This window comes from Erpetoichthys calabaricus, chromosome 1, assembly GCF_900747795.2.
Source record: "Erpetoichthys calabaricus chromosome 1, fErpCal1.3, whole genome shotgun sequence".
In the NCBI taxonomy this organism is placed as follows: Eukaryota; Metazoa; Chordata; class Cladistia; order Polypteriformes; family Polypteridae; genus Erpetoichthys; species Erpetoichthys calabaricus.
Window position 1 is genome coordinate 29,312,547 of NC_041394.2, and position 21,057 is coordinate 29,333,603.

General features: G+C 41.4%; 1 protein-coding gene across 2 annotated transcripts in view; it reads left to right on the top strand.

The window, feature by feature from the left end:
• The window catches only part of LOC114648030 (cytochrome P450 2C20-like), a 115,700-nt gene that overhangs the window by 18,189 nt on the left and 76,454 nt on the right, over window positions 1–21,057 (top strand). Inside the window, exon 3 of one of the 2 annotated variants that reach the window (XM_028796813.2) lies at window positions 19,737–19,886. The exons of the other annotated variant lie outside the window; for it this stretch is intronic. Within the exon in view, the coding sequence (XP_028652646.1) occupies window positions 19,737–19,886 (150 nt within the window). The remainder of the gene's footprint in view (window positions 1–19,736; window positions 19,887–21,057) is intronic. 2 annotated transcript variants of the gene reach the window in all.

Consider the following 21,057-nt stretch of genomic DNA (forward strand, 5'->3'; position numbering starts at 1 on the left):
ACATGGGTTTCAGCTGTTGCATTCCTTGTGTCAAGCCACTCTTGAACAAGAGACAGCGTCAGAAGCGTCAGCCTGGGCTAAAGACAAAAAGGACTAGACTGCTGCTTTCTGATGAAAGTAAATTTTGCATTTCCTTTGGAAATCAAGGTCCCAGAGTCTGGAGGAAGAGAGGAGAGACACAGAATCCACGTTGCGTGAGGTCCAGTGTAAAGTTTCCACAGTCAGTGATGGTTTGGGGTGCCATGTCATCTGCTGGTGTTGGTCCATTGTGTTTTCTGAGGTCCAAGGTCAACGCAGCCGTCTACCAGGAAGTTTTAGAGCACTTCATGCTTCCTGCTGCTGACGAACTTTATGGAGATGCAGATTTCATTTTCCAACAGGACCTGGCACCTGCACACAGTGCCAAAGCTACCAGTACCTGGTTTAAGGACCATGGTATCCCTGTTCTTGATTGGCCACCAAATTCACCTGACCTTAACCCCATAGAAAATCTATGGGGTATTGTGAAGAGGAAGATGCAATACGCCAGACCCAACAATTCAGAAGAGCTGAAGGCCACTATCAGAGCAACATGGGCTCTCATAACACCTGAGCAGTGCCACAGACTGATCGACTCCATGCCACGCCGCATTGCTGCAGTAATCCAGGCCAAAGGAGCCCCAACTAAATATTGAGTTCTGTACATGCTCATACTTTTCATGTTCATACCTTTCAGTTGGCCAACATTTCTAAAAATCCTTTTTTTTTGCATTGGTCTTAATTGATATTCTAATTTTCCGAGATACTGAATTTGTGACTTTCATTAGTTGTCAGTTATAATCATCAACATTAAAAGATATAAACATTTGAAATACATCAGTCTGTGTGTAATGAATGAATCTAATATACAAGTTTCACTTTTTGAATGGAATTATTGAAATAAATCAACTTTGTCATGATATTCTAATTTTATGACCAGCACCTGTATAGCACTTGCTAGCTACTTTACATAAAATACAATAGTTCTTGTTCAGCAAATAAATACTGGCTTTAAAAAATGATATTCGGCAGAAAGAATAATTAAAATGAGATATATTTTTATATGTTTAATGGGTGTTCACTTATGCATTACTTTAAATATATTTATAATTAGTGATCAACTTGATAGATGAAGCGGCAAAAGAGAAGAAACTCAGCCCAAAATCTCAGTCTTTGAATTCACGTACTTTCCTTGCTTTGCGTCTCCTTCTCAGTTTATACAGGGATGGCATTACTTTTGTGAGCTCAATACTTTTATAGCAAAGGATCATTAGGTTATGCATATTGACTAATTTTACACTGTAAATTGATATTCACTAATGCATAATTTTGCTGCTGTAATTACAAATCTAAACTTCAAACTGCAGTTCTGAAAATATGTCTTAAATCTTTAAACCTGAAAGAGCTGGGTTAAATTCTCAGTTGCACATTTCAGTTGTATATACATACAAGGTTTATAACAGCGCCAGACTACTGAAAACTGACTGCATTTTTACTGTGGATCAAACAATACCTAATAAGTTGGAAAGATGGTCATTTATATTGTTTTAGCTCCTTTCATTATTCATACACCCTTTGTACATTACGGCCACTTTTTCATCCACTGCTGTAACATGGAGTCACCAGAACAAACTACAAACCTGCCCACAGAAAGCATTGACCTTGTGCATGTTAGGAATTTACAAATGAAAATTTAATCAATGTTTTGAGATCGGTTGTAGAATGCCATTGTTATCGCGACATAATTTCAGAGTTGTGAAAATGTAAAAAAAGAATGTGCATTTTAGAACTGCTTGAAACAGGCGATAAAAGAAGAAACTAGAGTAATTTTATTTCAGCACGTGAAAAAAAAGGCGTTTCACATTTTCTGTCACTCTTAATCTACATAACGCTCTCAGAACAACAGTGTTCCAAGCAGTGGAACAACAAAACAGGCTCTTAAACGGGTAAGTTTTCCTCCTTTATTGGAAAACACGAGTTTCTGCAGATATTAAAAATGTGTTTATCTGTTTACAGTGTGGTAAAGAGACCTGCGATAATTTGCAAATTTCAAAAACATTGGCTATTGCAAAGCGAACAAATTATTGCATTCAGTAATTATAAAAAATAAACATACTGTTCTTTAGTCATGTTTCCATACTGTACAAAACAAGAAAATCTTCATGCTTACCGTGTAGCTTATTTGAAACACGTGTTTTTGCTTCAAAGAAGTTCAGTACGATGCATAACGTTTCCAGACGTGTGCGAGTATGAGACAATGAACATTTTCCTTGCTTTTTTAATCTTCTTGAAATAAATTGATGCAGCTCACTATGATAAGTTGGCAAAGTGTTTTGGATGAACTCATTAGATGTTGTTCACCAAACTTTTTTTTTTTTAATTTTAAGAAATTTTTGATTAGCTTTCAGAAACTTGTCTTACATCATTGTTCCATCTTTTTCATGGATTATTGCTCAATCAGCTTGCCAAATACAGTCATTTACACTTTTGTTAAGATTTTGTACAGTGATGTCTGCTGCTATGCAGTGTGCTAACTATACTAGTGTGGGTACTTTAAGTAAATCTGGTGGATTCCACCAGATGGCAGTGTGAGAAAACAACATCCAGTTTCGTTGTGATGTTAGTTGAGGGTAGAAAGATGTTAAAGATTAAAAAGATAAAACAGAGACACAGAAGATTATATGTGAGACCTTTAAATATATCACATCATTACAGTTGGGAATATGTGAAGCTTGTACTGCTTATGCAAGAAATGAATGAAGAAAAGCACATTTCCATGTCAGCATTTAAGCTTGATGATTCGCTTCACCGCATTGACTTCAGTGCTCAGTAGTTTGTATGGCCCCCACGTGCTTGTATGCATGCCTGACAACATTTTGTATGCTCGTAATGAGACGGCAGATGGTGTCCTGAGGGATCTCCTCCCAGATCTGGACGAGGGAATCACAGAGCTCCTGGACAGTCTAAGGTGCAACCTGGCCACATCGGATGGACCAAAACAATGTCCCTCTGTTAAATTTAGGTCAATTAACAGTGTCAATTCCTTCATCCTCCAGGAATTGCCTGCATACTCTCACCACATGACGCCGGGCATTGTCGTGCACAGGGAGGAACCTAGGACCCACTGCACCAACATATGGTCTGACAATGGGTCCAAGGATTTCATCCCAATACCTAATGGCAGTCAAGGTGTCATTGTCTAGCCCAGGGGTCCTCAATCATGGTCCTAGAGGGCCACAGTGGCTGTAGGTATTTGCTCCAACCCCGTTGCTTAACAAGAAGCACTTATTGCTCAAGTAACATTTCTGCTTCTCTTTAGTTGTCTTGCTTGTTAAAATTTTGAACCCTTATTGCTTATTATAATCTTAAACAGCTGTATTCACAGTTTTTAATGGCTCCTAATTAGCAATAACATGCAAATGACAAAAGAGACCAGCATTTCTCCATTTAGCTTGTTACCATTTACACTTGTGTGTATTTATCATATATTATTTGCTTTAATTAAATACTTGGAAGGAAAGTGAACAGAAAAAAGTGAAGGATTGAGAATTACTTATCCATTTTAGCCTTCAGATCATTTGGATGATATCCTTAGAAAGGGGAAGAAAATCAAGGATATGAGAATTACCTGACATAGCAGAGTTAAAGCACCAACAAGCCATGAAATGAAATTACTGGCGAGAATTGCTTTCTAATTAAGCAACCGGGTTAGAACAAAAACCTGCAGCCACTGCGGCCCTCCAGGACTGTGATTGAGGATCCCTGATCTAGCCTGTAGAGGTCTGTGTGTCCCTCCATTGATATGCTTCGCCAGACCATCACTGATCCACCACTAAACCAGTCAGGCTGAATGATGCTACAGGCAGCATAACATTCTCCACGGCTTCTCTAGACACTTTCATGTCTGTCACATGTGCTCAGGGTGAACCTGCTCTCATCTGTGAAAAGCACAGGGTGCCAGTGGTGCACCTGCCAATTCTGGTATTCTATGGCAAATGCCAATCAAGCTCCACAGTGCCGGACAGTGAGCACAGGGCCCACTAGAGGACATTGCACCCTCAGGCCACCCTCATTCTGATTGTTTGGTCAGAGACATTCACACCAGTAGCCTTCTGGAGGTCATTTTGTAGGGCTCTGGCTTGGCTCATCCTGGTCCTCCTTGCCCAAAAGAGCAGATAAAGGTCATGTTGATGGGTTAAGGACCTTCTATGGCCCTGTCCAGCTCTCTTAGAGTAACTGCCTGTCTCCTGGAATCCCTCCCCCCCATGCCCTTGAGACTGTGATGGGAGACACAGCAAACCTTCTGGCAATGGCACGTATTGATGTGCCATCCTGGAGACGTTGGACTACTTGTGCCACCTCTGTAGGGTCCAGGTATCACCTCATGCTACCAGTAGTGACACTGACCAAAGGCAAAACTAGTGAAAAAACAGATGAGAAGGGAAAAATGTCAGTGGCCTCCACCTGTTAAACCATTCCTGTTTTGGGGGTCGTCTCATTGTTGCCCCTCTAGTACACCTGTTGTTAATTTTATTAACACCAAAGCAGCTGAAACTGATTAACAACCCCCTCTGCTACTTCACTGACCAGATCAATAGCCAAGAGGTTTCACTGACTTGATGCTATACTCTGATTAAAAAGTGTTCCTTTAATTTTTTGAGTAGTATATATAATACTAGCCAACCCGCGGCGTAACATATGCCGCATAATTATGTATTGATGGGTGAACACTTGCTGAACGACACAGTTGTCCAAATGGGGTGGGTTTGTGGATACCACTGTGAGTGAATGAAAAGATGGACCTCTGGAGAGAGCAACATACAATTGTCCGTGACTGAAAGCGGGATCGTCTGTGACGATGGAGGCCATGCTGGTGAAAGTTACTTCGTCAGTAGGGATAAGTGTCAGCACTTGTTCATTAAGGTGTAGCGAGTCTTCGTTGTTGACGCTTAATATAGCTTGCGTACTGAGTTGTTCTGGAGTCACAGTTGAGAAACACTTTTTTAATGTCTTTTAAGCACAGGGAAAAAAATTAACATGTGAAACATCCATAATGTAATAAGCCACCGAGAAAAGTAACATTGCAACAATGCACGCTACGATCCGATCGCTGTAAACAGAAGTGAAAACAAAATCGAGGGCAGTGCATTCTTTAACTGCCTTGTAGCGCAATGGTAGTGCTGCTGTTTTGCAGTAAGGAGACTGTGGAAGATTTTGGGTTCGCTTCCCGGTTTCTCCCTGTGTGGATAGCGCTTTGAATACTGAAAACACCGGTATATCAATGTAATGAAGTATTATTATTCTTATGCGTCCAGCGCTCTCTCTCTCTCCCGCGCCTGTATGCGTGTGTGTGTCGCTCGCTGCACGTGTTCCTGCAGGCATACCAGTAAGTGAATGAAAAGATGGAACTCTGGAGAGAGCAACATACAACTGTCCGTGACTGAAAACTGGTTTTGGCAGATACATGCACATCTTTTTGAAAGTTTGGCCCTGTGCCTTATCAATTGTCATCGCAAAGGCAAATCTAACAGGAAATTGTCTTCGTGTTAAAGTAAAAGGCAAATTATCCACGACAAACTGTTTTACACACTACATACCAACACGCTGCATAATCACGCCGCTTTTTAAATGTTTTTTAAGCAAAGGGAAAAAATGAACATTTGCAAAATCCGTAACACCGCTTTCAGTAAGTACAATGCACACGCGTTTAATTTGTCAGCCACTTTTTGCCAGCAGTCTTTTCTGGTTTGGGCTGCTTTTGCAGTGTTACCGCTTGTGCATATTAAATCTTGAAATCCTTCGAGTAACTAATTAACTAACTAACACCCACCCAGCTTGTGAGAAAAAAATGTGCCCGTTCTTTTATCATTTTGTTGCAGCCTATCAAAGACTTGCTGATCATGTTTTCTAGACTCAATATACAGTGGAACCTCGGTTCACAACCATAATTCGTTCCAAACCTCTGGTCGTAAACTGATTTGGTCGTGAACCGAAGCAATTTCCCCCATAGGATTGCATGTAAATACAATTAATCCATTCCAGACCATACGAACTGTATGTAAATATATTTTTTTAAAGATTTTTAAGCACAAATATAGTTAACGAGCTGTATATACCCGGCGTTGCCCGGGGCAGAAGTAACCTAATCGGTCAAACACTTACATATATACCAAAGTAAACCTAATCGGTCAAACAGTTACATATATAAAAAAACCGAACCTAATCGGACAAACAGCTAATCTATATACATAAGCAAACCTAATTGGTCAAACAGTTACATAAATACAAAATCAAACCTAATCGATCAAACAGCTTCATATATACAGAAGCGAACCTAATTGGTCAACAGTTATGCATGTGCAGATGATTTTACAAACATTATGCGTGTTAACAATCATTAAAAAGAAAAGATTGAGGAACTGTTCTTCTATATGTGATGAAGCCACTAATCAGACAGATTTTTTTCAGGACCCAGCTGTTTCATAACTAAACTACTGCCACCCCAAAGTAATGCCTAATAGTGGTTTTTGGGGTAGCTGTGGAATAAAAAGGGTGTTTTTTAGTCAGTAAGAATCTGACACTACCCTTCAGTACGGGCTGAAGGGTGCCTATGTAAGGTTTTACATCCTTCCCGTATGGAAAAAAAAACATACTAAACTTTTTTTTTCATCATTACACATAATCTCAGTCAAATGGAAGTACGCATTCTCAATTTATTTTTATCTAATTTTTACTTTTTCACAAAGCCATCCCATGCCAATTTGTATGAATAAACTTTTGCTAGAGAGTTAGCAAAACTTTATTCATGCACATATTTTAATACGGATAATCTATCTCTAATCAAGGTTCTCATTTTCATTCTAATTTAAAATAATAATAGATACTCATTTTTTTCTTCTGTTTTAGAAAAACCAATGTATGCCACCTACGTCTTCGTCAAGTCAGCTTCATCCAGCTTCATCACATATAGAAGAAGAGTTCCTCAATCTTTTCTTTTTAATGATTGTTAACACGCATAATCTTTGTAAAATTATTCTGCACATGCATAACTGTTTGACCAATTAGGTTCGCTTCTGTATATATGAAGCTGTTTCATCGATTAGGTTTGCTTTTGTATTTATGTAACTGTTTGACCAATTAGGTTTGCTTATGTATATAGATTAGCTGTTTGTCCGATTAGGTTCGCTTCTGTATATATGAAGCTGTTTGTCCGATTAGGTTCGGTTTTTTTATATATGTAACTGTTTGACCGATTAGGTTACTTCTGCCCCGGGCAACGCCGGGTATATACAGCTCATATATATATATATATATATATATATAGCAAAATACCCGCGCTTCGCAGCGGAGAAGTAGTGTGTTAAAGAGGTTATGAAAAAAAAAGGAAACATTTTAAAAATAACGTAACATGATTGTCAATGTAATTGTGTTGTCATTGTTATAACTGTTGCTGTCTTTTATCTATATATATATATATATATAGATATATATATATATATATATATTATATATATAATATACACACACACATAAACATTTATATACATATACATATATATACATATATACATATACACATGTACATATATATACACACACATACATAAACACACACATAAGACTTACTGAGTGAAACGGGCTTTCATTGACAATCATGTTACGTTATTTTTAAAATGTTTCCTTTTTTTTTCATAACCTCTTTAACACACTACTTCTCCGCTGCGAAGCGCGGGTATTTTGCTAGTATATATATATATATATATATACATATACACACATACATGCAGTTTTAATAACACAGAAATCAATATAAACATTAACATCATTATCATATGAGAATATGAAGTAATATATAAGAAGCACATTTCATATAAATATAAATTATTAAACAGTAAAATCTTCTTCTGTAATTTGCTACCGTGGCAATTTGTGTGTCTGTCCAGGATTTTAAATGACCTGTAGCTCGCAAACCGTTGCACCTATACACTTGAAATGTGGTACACATATAGTACGTCACGTCTACTATCCGCTTTATGGGTGATGATTGTTTTAGTCTTTTTATCTTTATTTTATTTTATTGTACAATCAAGTCCTATCTGCGCACAGCAGGGCAGCCGTGGGCGGATGTGTATGGTGTATTCACTCGATGTTATCGTGCATTGCGCTGTCAGTGGTATTTTGATAAAAGAATTTGAACAACATATAAGAAGCGTATAAATTATTAAACAGTAAAACATTAACATTTAAGAAGTAAAGTTACATTAAGTACTACTGCTGTGCCTTCGGGTATACCTCATTTTTTGTTTGCCCATTACATGCTTAAATGTATACATTTTTTGGTGCACCTACCCGAGAACACGCGACATATAACCTAGCGTGGGAGAAGCATGGATTTTAAACACGCGTTGAGTTGATGTGCTGGTCTCCCTCGTGAAATAACTGGTAATGTTTGACTAAAATCTACAGCGAGTAAAACGACATTAGCTCCTATTTTTTTTTTTACGATCTCTGAGATGTTGTTTTTTTCGGTTCAAGGCTTCATAAGCTCTTTTATGTTGTATGGTGTACTTATCCCAAACCATCATCTTTGAATGTTGCAAGACTTTCGCCTTGTATGTAGATCGGGGTAATTACATTCATTGCATTCCTAGTCTGAATCACAATGTGATTGTATGGGTGGTTACCTGGCACTGTAGGGTTGCCACCCGTCCTTTAAAATACGGAATCGTGCCGCGTTTGAGAATGAAATTGCGCGTCCCGTTTTGAATCAATACTGGACGGGATTTATCCCGTATTTTTTTTATCATTTTTTTTTTAAAGCAGCGTCTCATGCAAATCATCCCACACGCATTTTATGAAGATGCCTCCTTTCCTACTTTTGATTGGGTAATACTTGATGTCATCATTAGTTTGATTGGTGTTTTTAACTGTCCAGTGAGTAGGGCGTGTCTTTCAACGGAATGAAAAAAAGGCCCACCCGACGACCCACCCATTCCATTTTTATATATATAGATTATTACACCATAGAATGCACAGTGTAATAGTAAAAACATTGAATAACACTGACATAAACACCCAGGCTCCCTGCTCAGCTGCATGGCATGTGCAGTGCATGCGCAGGCTCTCTCTCTCAGCAGCACGTGAGCCTCCCCAGCCCCCCCCCCTCTCTCTCTCAGCAGCATGCGAGCCCCCTCTCTCTCTCTCTCTCTCTCAGCAGCACGCGAGCCCCCTCCCCCTCTCTCAGCAGCACACGAGCCTCCCCAGCCCCCCCTCTCTCTCTCAGCAGCACGTGAGCCTCCCCAGCCCCCCCCTCTCTCTCTCACTAGCATGCGAGCCCCCTCTCTCTCTCTCTCTCTCTCTCAGCAGCACGCGAGCCCCCTCCCCCTCTCTCAGCAGCACACGAGCCTCCCCAGCCCCCCCTCTCTCTCTCAGCAGCACGTGAGCCTCCCCAGCCCCCCCTCTCTCTATCTCAGCAGCACGCGAGCCCCCTCCCCCTCTCTCAGCAGCACGTGAGCCTCCCCAGCCCCCCCTCTCTCTCTCAGCAGCACGTGAGCCTCCCCAGCCCCCCCTCTATCTCAGCAGCACGCAAGCCCCCTCCCCCTTTCTCAGCAGCACGTGAGCCTCCCCACCCCCCCTCTCTCTCTCTCTCAGCCGCACACGAGTCTTCCCAGCCCCCCTCTCTCTCAGCAGCACGCGAGCCTCCCCAGCCCCCCCCTCTCCCTCTCTCTCTCTCTCAGCAGCACGCAAGCCCCCTCCCCCTCTCTCAGAAGCACGTGAGCCTCCCCAGCCCCCCCTCTCTCTCTCTCAGCAGCACGTGAGCCCCCTCCCCCTCTCTCAGCAGCACACGAGCCTTCCCAGCCCCCCCTCTCTCTCTCAGCAGCACCCGAGCCTCCCCACCCCCCCTCTCTCTCTCTTTCTCAGCAGCATGCGAGCCCCCTCCCCCTCCCTCAGCAGCACACGAGCCTCCCCAGCCCCCCCTCTCTCTCAGCAGCACCCGAGCCTCCCCACCCCCTCTCTCTCTCTCTCTCTCTCAGCAGCATGCGAGCCCCCCCTCTCTCAGCAGCACGCGAGCCTCCCCCGCCCCCCCCCTCTCTCAGCAGCACCCGAGCCTCCCCACCCCTCTCTCTCTCTCTCAGCAGCATGCGAGCCCCCTCCCCCTCCCTCAGCAGCACATGAGCCTCCCCAGCCCCCCTCTCTCTCAGCAGCACCCGAGCCTCCCCACCCCCCCTCTCTCTCTCTCTTTCTCAGCAGCATGCGAGCCCCCTCCCCCTCCCTCAGCAGCACACGAGCCTCCCCAGCCCCCCCCTCTCTCTCAGCATCACCCGAGCCTCCCCACCCCCTCTCTCTCTCTCTCAGCAGCATGCGAGCCCCCCCTCTCTCAGCAGCACGCGAGCCTCCCCAGCCCCCCTCTCTCTATCTCAGCAGCACGCGAGCCCCCTCCCCCTCTCTCAGCAGCACACGAGCCTTCCCAGCCCCCCCTCTCTCTCAGCAGCACACGAGCCTCCCCACCCCCCCTCTCTCTCTCTCTCAGCAGCACGCGAGCCCCCTCCCCCCTCTCTCAGCAGCACGCGAGCCTCCCCAGCCCCCCCTCTCCCTCTCTCTCTCAGCAGCACGCGAGCCCCCACCCCCTCTGTCTCTCTGCTTCGGGCATTTCTCCCCTGTGTAGTGTGTGAGCGAGCGAGTGAGGAGAGAGAGAGAAAGCCGGTACGTTAAGAGTGAGCGAGAGCAGGCTCAAAGGCAATGTGTTCCTGTGGTATAGCGGGTCCATAGCTCACCTTCAAAAGGCCATTTTTAATCAGGCGACTGACAGTAGTGGAGTCGGGCACAGAGAAGGTCAGCTGCAGAGAGAGCGTCTCGACTGTTGCAGGGCTCGAAGCAGGTGAGACGCTAATGAAAAAGAGGCACAGGGCTTATTGGTTTTTAAAGACTGCTTCCTTCATTGTGTTTTAACTTCAGTTTTAAAGGATTGCGCGGCTCTCTCTTGCGCTGCCTGTGTGTGCCTCTGTCTCTCTCTGGCGTTGCCTCTCTGTGTGTGTGTGTGTGTGTGTGTGTGCACGCCCCTCTGTCTCTCTGGCGCTGCCTGTGTGTGCGCGGCTCTCTCTATCGCGCTGCCTGTGTGTGAACCAAGGTTCCACTGAGGTTGACTAATGAAAAGTCAACATGGCTCAGAGCTGCAAGTGTACTGTGGCACAGACAAACAGAAATGACGGCATGTTTCCCTTGGTGTCGCGTCCGAGTTGGTGGGCGTGGCTCTGTGATTCTTTCGTCGTATCCAATGGTCTAAGACAGGGGTAGGCAACGTCGGTCCTGGAGTGCCACAGTATGTGGAGGTTTTTGTTCCAACCCAGTTCCTTAACGAGAACTCAATTATTGCTGATGAAGCACATACTGCTTAAGTGACATTTTAATGCTTCATTTTAGTGGTCTCGCTTGTTAAGGTTCTCCAACCTTCATTGCTTATTTCAATCTTAAACTGCTGCATTCAGTGTTTTAATTGCTCCTTATTAGCAATAAGATGTAAAAGACAAAGCAGCCAGCAGTTCTCCAGCTAGCTTTTTTCCAATTACATCTGTGTGTGTTCATCATGCACGGTTTGATTTAATAAAACACTTAATAGAAAAATGTGACAGACTGAAAATGATCTGTTTTAGGCTTCAAATCATTTGGATGATATCCTTGGAAAGGAAAAAAATCTACGATATAAAAGCCTTACATTGCACAGACTAACAAGCCATAAAATTAAATAAGGTCTGAGATTGGCAATGATTGGTTTCTAATTAAGCAATTGGGTTGGAATGAAAACCTGTAGCCACTGCGGCTCACCAGGACCGACATTGCCTACCCCTGTTTTACATCTTATTGCTAATAAGGAGCAATTAAAACACTGAATGCAGCAGTTTAAGATTGAAATAAGCAATTAAGGTTGGAGAACCTTAACAAGCGAGACCACTAAAATGAAGCATTAAAATGTCACTTAAGCAATATGTGCTTCATCAGCAATAATTGAGTTCTCATTAAGGAACTGGGTTGGAACAAAAACCTGCACATACTGTGGCACTCCAGGACCGACGTTGCCTACCCCTGGTCTAAGAGTTGGTGGGCGTGGCTCCTTCCTGTGTGCGCCATTGGCGTCTTACTTGTCGGTGGTTTAGTGAATCCACGCCCCTTCCGGCGTGCTTTCCATGGTCGGCTACTTGTCTTCTGGCTTAGTGAATTATATATATAGATATAAGGTATAAAAACAAAACCTTAGATGAAGAACATTTGGAAAACGTGATGGGATTAAACACTTTCAATTAAGAACAGATTGTTAATGTTGATAGAGTTTATAACTTATGGAAGGCAGAAAATGTCAGAAGAGAAACTGTTTGAATATTCAATGACATTTTCAGTAAAAATAAACCTTTTATTTAAAAAAGTTGTTATATCAGTTCCATTAATTTTTTGATGCTTAACAGTAAATATGCAATACAGTAAACAATCATATATATATGTGTGATGTTTTTTGTGCTGTCTACAGTAATGCACTGCAAATACTGGTGCTCAAAAATTGCTGCTTTGTAGAACTTTTTTCTCACACAAAGGAAATTTTTCACACACCAAGCTACCTCATTAAGGAAATATTGCATAACAAGTCAAAGACAACCTTACCTTAGACTATTATGGAATTCAGCAAGGGTCCTTTTAAAGCCTGGATCCCACTGATCTTTCACAAATCTGTTCTTATCTATTTGTAATTATTTATGGAGCCTGTTTCAGATCACAAAAAGTATAGGTTTTTGCTGGAATGTTCATGTGGATGGTTCTGGAAGCCAAAACTTGTTCGACAATGGCATCAATCTGAAGAATAAATTCATCACCTTTATTAAATTCTCTGCAAGCTACCTCCTGTGTGTGTGAGTGTGTGTTTCTTATGTCCCTGTTGATTTAATGTACGGTACATCTAAAATTCATTTTTGTTTCAACTGTTTTTGTAGGATAGATCTATTTGGTATTAAAAACTTTTGTAGTTAACAGAAGAAAGGTAGAATGTGTTTAATGAGTTGTAGAGAACCTTTCAGAAAGCAAACAAATTACCTGAGTGACCACATTTAATTAAGAAATGTTGTTCATGAGCTACAATACTGGTTCTTCAAGTAACTCAGGTAAATTGAGTCTGTATTTTTTGCAAACCTGGATTATATTTGCTGCGGTGGGTTGGCACCCTGCCCGGGATTGGTTCCTGCCTTGTGCCCTGTGTTGGCTGGGATTGGCTCCAGCAGACCCCCGTGACCCTGTGTTCAGATTCAGCGGGTTGGAAAATGGATGGATGGATGGATTATATTTGTGCTGAATTGGTTCCTGGTCTCATTTTTTCTTTCACTCTATACTCACTTCACAGCTGTTACATGTTTATCTTACCCACTTTTCTCGACGGGAGGTTGTCCAATTCATTTGATTTAATCTCCCTCCCTTTCTTGCAAAAGTCTGCTGGTTGGCTTCCAACAAAGCAAGCTGTATCACTGTTTACACCTCTCATTCTTCTTTTGATTTTTTATTTGTTCCTCAGAAAGAGACTTGTAGGGCAAACATGGGTGTTGCCCATTCTGTTGTGTTTAAGTGGCACATTAGGCCTGTTAAGAAAGCAAATTTAACAGGGACTCAAGCATCCAGCTATGCCATCCTCCACTTGCATTCCAAAATAAGTGATGAACTCCAGCTTATACCAGGACCTCCCTGGATTTCATCAGATAAGAAAGGTGTTAAATTAGAGTTAAACTGACATCTCTACAGAGGCCCATCTACAGACCTCTTGAGCTAGAAGGTGTGAAATGGACTCAAGTAAGAACAAAGACCTGTAATACAAGGAATGATAACTAGAATGGACAGAATGACTCACCTATTACAAGACACTGATTTTGTAACGGGAAGTAACTTTAATATAATCAGGAGAAGGTTCAACCTTCCTTTAAAACCACATGCACTCCATCACTGAAAGGAAGAAGAAAGAACATCAGACTATGGCGCAAAGCAAAAAGAAGCTTGGAGAATTGGGAATTGAACACACTCACTGAAGTTCTCTAGGGAATCTAAGAAAACTCTGGGACTTTTCCCAGGGGCACTCTGTGTACATTTTCCAAAATGACTTTCTAAAATCTTTTCTGAAACTAAAAAGCCAAAAGCAGAGAACCAGTCTGTCAAGCCAAAGCTGTGTGCCAGTCGTCTGACAAGGCTGAGAAGCTGACATGACTTAAAGATGGAAACCTGAGTATCTAGACTCTTAGGCCAGAATGATCAATGCCTTTTTTTCCATGAAGTAGCAAAAGACAGCAGAACCCAAGCTGAGGAAGCAGCAGCACTGCACTGACAAAGATCATGCAGCAAAGAGAAAGAGTGCACTCCAATGCATGAAGAACCCACCACTTGAACCCAAACTACTCAACAAAGCAAAAACTCCTCACATCATTGGACATCATCTTTAAAGACTTGGTATCATAAAGTTGTTTACAGTATTTGTGCCAAGATAAAGCAGAACTCTAAATACCAGTAAACAGCCAGCCTATATGTCATGTGGTTGTCTAGTCTGTCTGCATCCAATCATATATGTCAATATATATACGAAAGGGTACTCAAAAATAACTGGAATCTGTATCTGGCGCACAATATAGACTTATTTGCGAATTTTGTCGCTAGGTGCAGCATACATGTGGCAGCCTGTCAGGTGGCGTTGCTCTGTATTGTTTGTACAGCATTACGTGTCGGTTTTTCTTGGTGCTTATTAAACGTGTTCTGCAATTTTTGTGATGGGTGATCATAAAGAATAGCGAGTTTGCATTAATTTTTTTTCTCTTATGGAAAACAGCTGCTGAAACTGTAGTGATGCATGAGACTGCTTTTAAATATGAAGCTTTAAGTAAAATACAGGTCTATGAGTGGTTTTCACATTTGAAACAAGGGGAAATGTCACTTGAAGACCAATCAAGATCTGGCTGATCTTCCACAATTAGGAATGCTGAAAATCTTGAAAAAGTTCACAATGCAATTTATGAAGATCATCTTCGCAGTATTGAAGAGATTTCTGAATTGACTTGTGTGTCTAGGAGTTCTTGCCATCTTCCTTACTTGCCTGATCTTGCTCTGTGCGACTTTTTCTTGTCCCTGCATATGAAAAAAGAACTCAAAGGAAAGTGTTTTGTAACCGTGGAGGAAGTCAAAGAAAAATCGCTGCAGGCATTGGACAAAATTCCTCTTCAGCAATTCCAAAAATGTTTCCACCATTGGAAAACTGTTGGGACAAGTGCATTCATTCACATGGAGAGTACTTTGAAGGAGACTAAAGTTTCAATAAGTAAACGTTATTAAAGCATTTTTTTTTCAATTCCAGTTATATATATCTGCATTTATCATATTTCTGTAATCCTTGTGTTTATTAACAAGTTGTGTTATGCTGTTCCTTCAAATACGTGTTCTTCAGTTACTGTGACAGAAGTCTAAAGTCCAGAGATCCCCTCCTACAACAGAGATAGGTAAGGTAAATAAAGTACCTTACTGATATTGTCAAACTTAAAAATCACTCACTTCCTACATTTAAATTGACTGTACTTGGGTGGGCAAGTTAAAATCCATCCATCCATTATCCAACCTACAGAGTCACGGGGGTCTGCTGGAGCCAATCCCAGCCAACATAGGGTGAAAGACAGGAAACAAACCCTGGGCAGGGTGCCAGCCTGCTGCAGGCAAGTTAGAATTTCTTTTTCAAATCCTACAGCCTGAGTGGGCTAAGTGCATCACTTGGTCATGTGATGTAGCCCTACACTCTTTAAAATGAAGGTGTCAAAGTAGTTCTTCAGAATGATTGCATAGGGAAACCACTTTTCTATTAAATGAGGGTGCTCATCCTGTGATGGACTGGCACCTTGTCCAAAGATTCTTCCTGCCTTTTGCCCAATGTTTGCTTGGAAAGACTCCTGCTTGCCCACAAACTTGCTGAGGATAAGCATCTTTGGAAATGGATGAAAGGTAATTTTGAAACTGGAAAAGTACAGGACTGATATGTGCTTATTTCTTGGTATGGGTGAGTTGCCTAGCTGCTGGGTTTTAGATTTATTGCAATTTATTGAGAGATTTGGTAGGGAGACCTGTGTATCAGGTTCAGATATTAGGCAATAAAAGCATGAATTAGTTTTTTTGAATCATAAAATTTAATGAAGAACATAGACTGGTAATATTACTTATTTGATAGAACATAGCTTTAACTAAGGTGTTAATATGTGCCTGGAAAGAAAGCGTGGAATCAAAAAGAGCAAGATCACTACTAGAAGGAGTCGCTGTAGTACTATCTAATTTGAGAGAAAATTCTCTGATGTTTGAAAGAGCAGCTCTTGATCTTATCAACATTATCTTGGTCTTATCCTGATTTACATAAAAATTAGTTGCCGTCCAGATTTTAATATCACGGATGCCGCTTATCAGAGAAGAAGATGGAAAGGGACCAGTGGCATGGGTGATATATCTGAGTGTCATCTGCATTGAAATGAAAGTGTAAATTATGATGATAATTGATAGAGTCCAGGGGAAGCAAACAGATGGTAAAAAGAGATGAACTAAAATATCCTTGAGGAAGGCCTGGAGAAATCAGAGCTGTGTAAGGCTAAATTTTTTCCAATAGAAATTAAATGTGCCCTGTGAGTAGGGTAGGATATGAACCTGGGTAAATCAGTATCAAAATTCCAAGTAGAAACTGAAGACGTGAGTATAGAATGTTATCAATAACCATATGAAAGGCAGTACTGAAATCAATGAGGAGTAGAATTGGGACCAGGCCAGAGTCAGCAGAGAGGACTACAACTGTAAGAAGAGCAGTTTTCATACTTAAGCATACATACCTATACCTCAGAGACCACTACCTTCTCAAGAACCTTTGAAAGAAAAGAAAGGTTAGATATAGACCTGTAAGTCTCAGAAAACAGAATACTGGAATCATGGGGTAGAAGAGTTCTTTCATCAGATTGGCTGGCCCAACACTGACTCAGCTGTAGAATGGCCAGTAGAGGGGAGGCGGCTAGTTGGCAGTGATCTCCAGGTCTCTGAGTGTGTCTGGCTTGTCTGACTCCACTTCTACAATATGGCCACGGTTCTACAATTAGCTGATGAACAGATGTGGTTTTACTGCAATTGCCACTGCACAAAACCAAACTGCATGAGGTCTTTGGTATCTTAAAACTGGAAATGTCTCTGCCATTTTTTTATGTTTATTTTCACATATCAGCTGACTGTCACTTCTTCCATATCATCTATCCACCACGACCTTCTTCTTTTCCATTTCTTTCTCCAGCTGTCTTCCATGATTTAAACACATTCTTCACCAGTGGAGCCCCTAGCAATATGACCAAAGGATTTTGCTTTTCACCTCAGTATTGACTCCACCACAATTAGTTTTGTCACATTACTTCCTTGTTTGTATGAACATAACATTACAACTTATGTTTTTATTGATCAGATGCAATACCAAACTAAACATTAAGGAGAAGATGAGGATAATTTTATTGACAGTTTTATAAATATAGATATGCACTGATCAGGACAGGTTAACAATTTTAAGTTGGAAAATTAAAAACATTTGCTCTTAAAGTTTTTCAATGAGAGATGTTATGTTTTCATCCCATCTCCTAGTGTAATAGTAGTACCAATTTAAATGATTCTAATCTTTTGATAGAGACACTATTTATGAACATGGTTGTCTGATTAAGGGTGACATAACTGTTTTCATGTTTTAAAGTGTATTCAGGAAATATCACCTGACAATCTGATCCACCTTCATTCAATATGGCACCTTGTCTCCAATTAGAGGAGTGTCCTTAAGAGAGTTTGGCTGTTTTACAGATGCATCATTGGAAGTTTTGCGAGAGAAAAGACTCCGACATGACCCCATGCTCCACGTTAAGGACTCTGGTTGATATTTTCCTAGCTTCACTGCCAGATGTCTGTTTCCCAAAAAGTAATAGACCTAAAAATATGGGTCACATTCCAAGTTCATACTGAAGAGTTTGCTATGAAGAAACTCTGATATTGTTGTGTTAAATACTAAAGTAAACTCTATAAATTGAACCCTGGAAAATGTACCTAGAAAGTCTAAATGACTCTAAAATGCAGTGGAAAGCCATATTAACAATATCTCCAACTAAACTGTGGGGTCAATAACGAAACTGAAAATGGTAAAAACACAATCTGAGAATTAGGCATTTAAATGGAAAAAACAAGAAAGAAAACCAGTGTATGCAAATATAAATAGAAGAAAAACAATACTAGTTTTATCAAAACATTCACTTCCATACTTCTTTATCCAGTGTTTAAATATGATCAAAGAGTGTTAGAGAGCTGGATTTCATCTTGGCATTATTTTGTACATGGCAAAAATTCAAACTCGGATGCAACACTGGTCTGTCTCATATCTATGTTTGCCCTCACTCACAATGGCTAATTCAGATTCACCAATTAATCTGATTTGCACACATTTGGGATGTGGAACGGAATCCAAGAGAAGAATGTTTCTGCACTAGGAATCATTCAGACTTCAAAAAATCATTTAGTGGACCTCAAATCAAATCTATGGTGGTTAGTCACAGTGGCTTTGGATTACCATCTTCTTTAGCAGATATTTACATTCTTAACTCTTTTAGGGCTAATTATTTTTTCCCTTTTGTCCCAGGGCTGACTATTTTTTCAAAAAGCTAATTTTTCTTAAATGCACAGAATGCAATGGTTTCATATATAAATCAACATAAAATTATTTATGACAAATAGCACCCTGTTTTATGTTCCATGAGCCCCAACACTATGTAAATTCACGTACCTGTTTGTCTCATGTATCATAAACTAAGAGGCACTTTCTGGAAAGTAGTCAAGTGGCTATCCATAGTGACCACTAGCACACTGTGTCATTTGATGAAGTCCAGTTACCAGTTTGCCTCCCATGGATCTATGTCCGTATAGTCCTCCCAGAGTGAATGTTGACTTTGACAAGTCAAAGTCCAATTTAGCAATAATACTCAATAAATAAATAAATAATACACACGAGTATTTTGCTTTGTGCATCCACTTCACTCTCTCTCCCAATGTTGATACCATTCTAGACATTGCTTATGTTACTGACACACATGCAGAGATGCAATGTCAAGACAATGAGTCTAACTCTCCTAGAAAAGAGGGTCTACCTATAATGTAACAGTGAGTTTATTGACATTTACGGATTTTGTTTACCCTCTGCTCCTGAATGTCGACTTTAGTTGACATCTGCCCTCATGGCTATATGCTTAAGTTGGTCAGCATTGTGGCACAGAGCTACCACTGCTGCCTCACAGTAAGGAGACCAGGTTACACGTTCCAGGTCCTTGCTGTGTCTAGTGGAGTTTAATCCTGATGCTCTGGTTTCCTCCCACAGATGAAAGACATGCAGGTTAGGTTGACTATCTATGCTAAGTTTGCCATGTTGTGTGCTGAGGGTACATGAGTGTGTTCACTTTGTGATGGGCTGCTGCCCTGTTTATAGATTGATCCTTCCTTGTGCCTCATGATTGCTGGGATAGGCTCCAGCTTCCAATGACCCAGCTCAGGATTAAGCAGGCCCAGATATGATATGATAATACTTAAGTGTTGTGTGTGATAGAAAAAGTTTCCTTTTTTTTAGTTCTTTGTTTTAGTAAGATTAATCTTTAATAATTTTCCTAACTGTTGTTAAGGGTTGTTCCTAAGCAATGGAGAACGCTGGAAACAACTTCGTCGCTTCTCAATTTCCACACTACGGGATTTTGGAATGGGAAAGCGCACCATTGAAGAGTGGATACAAGAGGAAGCTAAACACCTCATTGAGGAATTCAGAAAAACCAAAGGTGAGCCAGGTTTTCTGGGACTTTGACGGGCAGGCACCTCTTTAACTATAACATGTGTGGGGAACAGCCTGGACACAGACAGGTAGACACGATGGTTTCACCACACACACGTTTATTATACATTTCTATTTACAGTGGAAGTGCACAATCCCAGTGCCGCAGCACCAATCACCCCTCAAGTCCTTGACCACAACACAATGCCTTCTAGTCTCTGGTCTGCCTCCACTCCTCTCTACCAAGCTTTGTCCTTCTTCCACCCGACTCTTGCCCTTGACTGGAGGGAGGTGGCCCCTTTTATACACCCCAGATGGACTCCAGGTGCATCCTGAGGGCTTCTGTAGCCACATCCCTGTGTGGTGGAAGCTCTGGCAGTGTATCCGGTAGTCCTCCGGGTGTTCCCAATCCTCTTCCCCCCAGCACTTCCGGGTGTGGCGGAAGTGCTGAGGTCCAGGGCTCCCAAGGCATCGGGGCGCCCCCTGGCAGTGACCATGGGCCCCTACAGGGTAGAGCTTCCAAGCTCTGTACCCGTGGCCCCCAAAGCAACCAGGGCAGACGCACCCTCGTGTTCTGGAGGAGGCATGAGCCCTCCTCCGGTCCTCCTGGGCTTCACACATGTGCCACACATGACACATTCTCAAACCTACTTTACCAAGTTACAAGCACTGGGGGGACCAGGGACTAGCGTACAGCCTAGGGCATAAAATAGAAAGCAGCCCTAGATAGGGAACTACTCCATCACAAGCCTCACTACACATACATACAATAACAATCACAAAGAGACAATTTGGAAATACTAGTGAACCTAACCTACAAATCATAAGGGATAAGGGAAGAAAACTGAAGAATTAAGAGAAAAACCTACTCAAACAGATAAAAGTCTGGGTGCACATGTCAAACCCAGAATACTTGGGTCTGTGAGGTGACAATGTTCACCACTACACCATCATGTCAGATGTTTTTACTGTTTATAAAAAGTGGTAGGAATTCCAGTTTTTTATTTAATGCATGACACAAACACTGTGTGCCGAGCAAAAAAAAATATCATGTCTAGATTTGAATGTGGTAGTTTATTAAATTTACCCACTGATAAAGCACCAGACTTTGTATTGTTACATCTTTTTTGTATATGATTTTAGAGCCTCTATGGTACATTAGCATGGTCTATCATGAT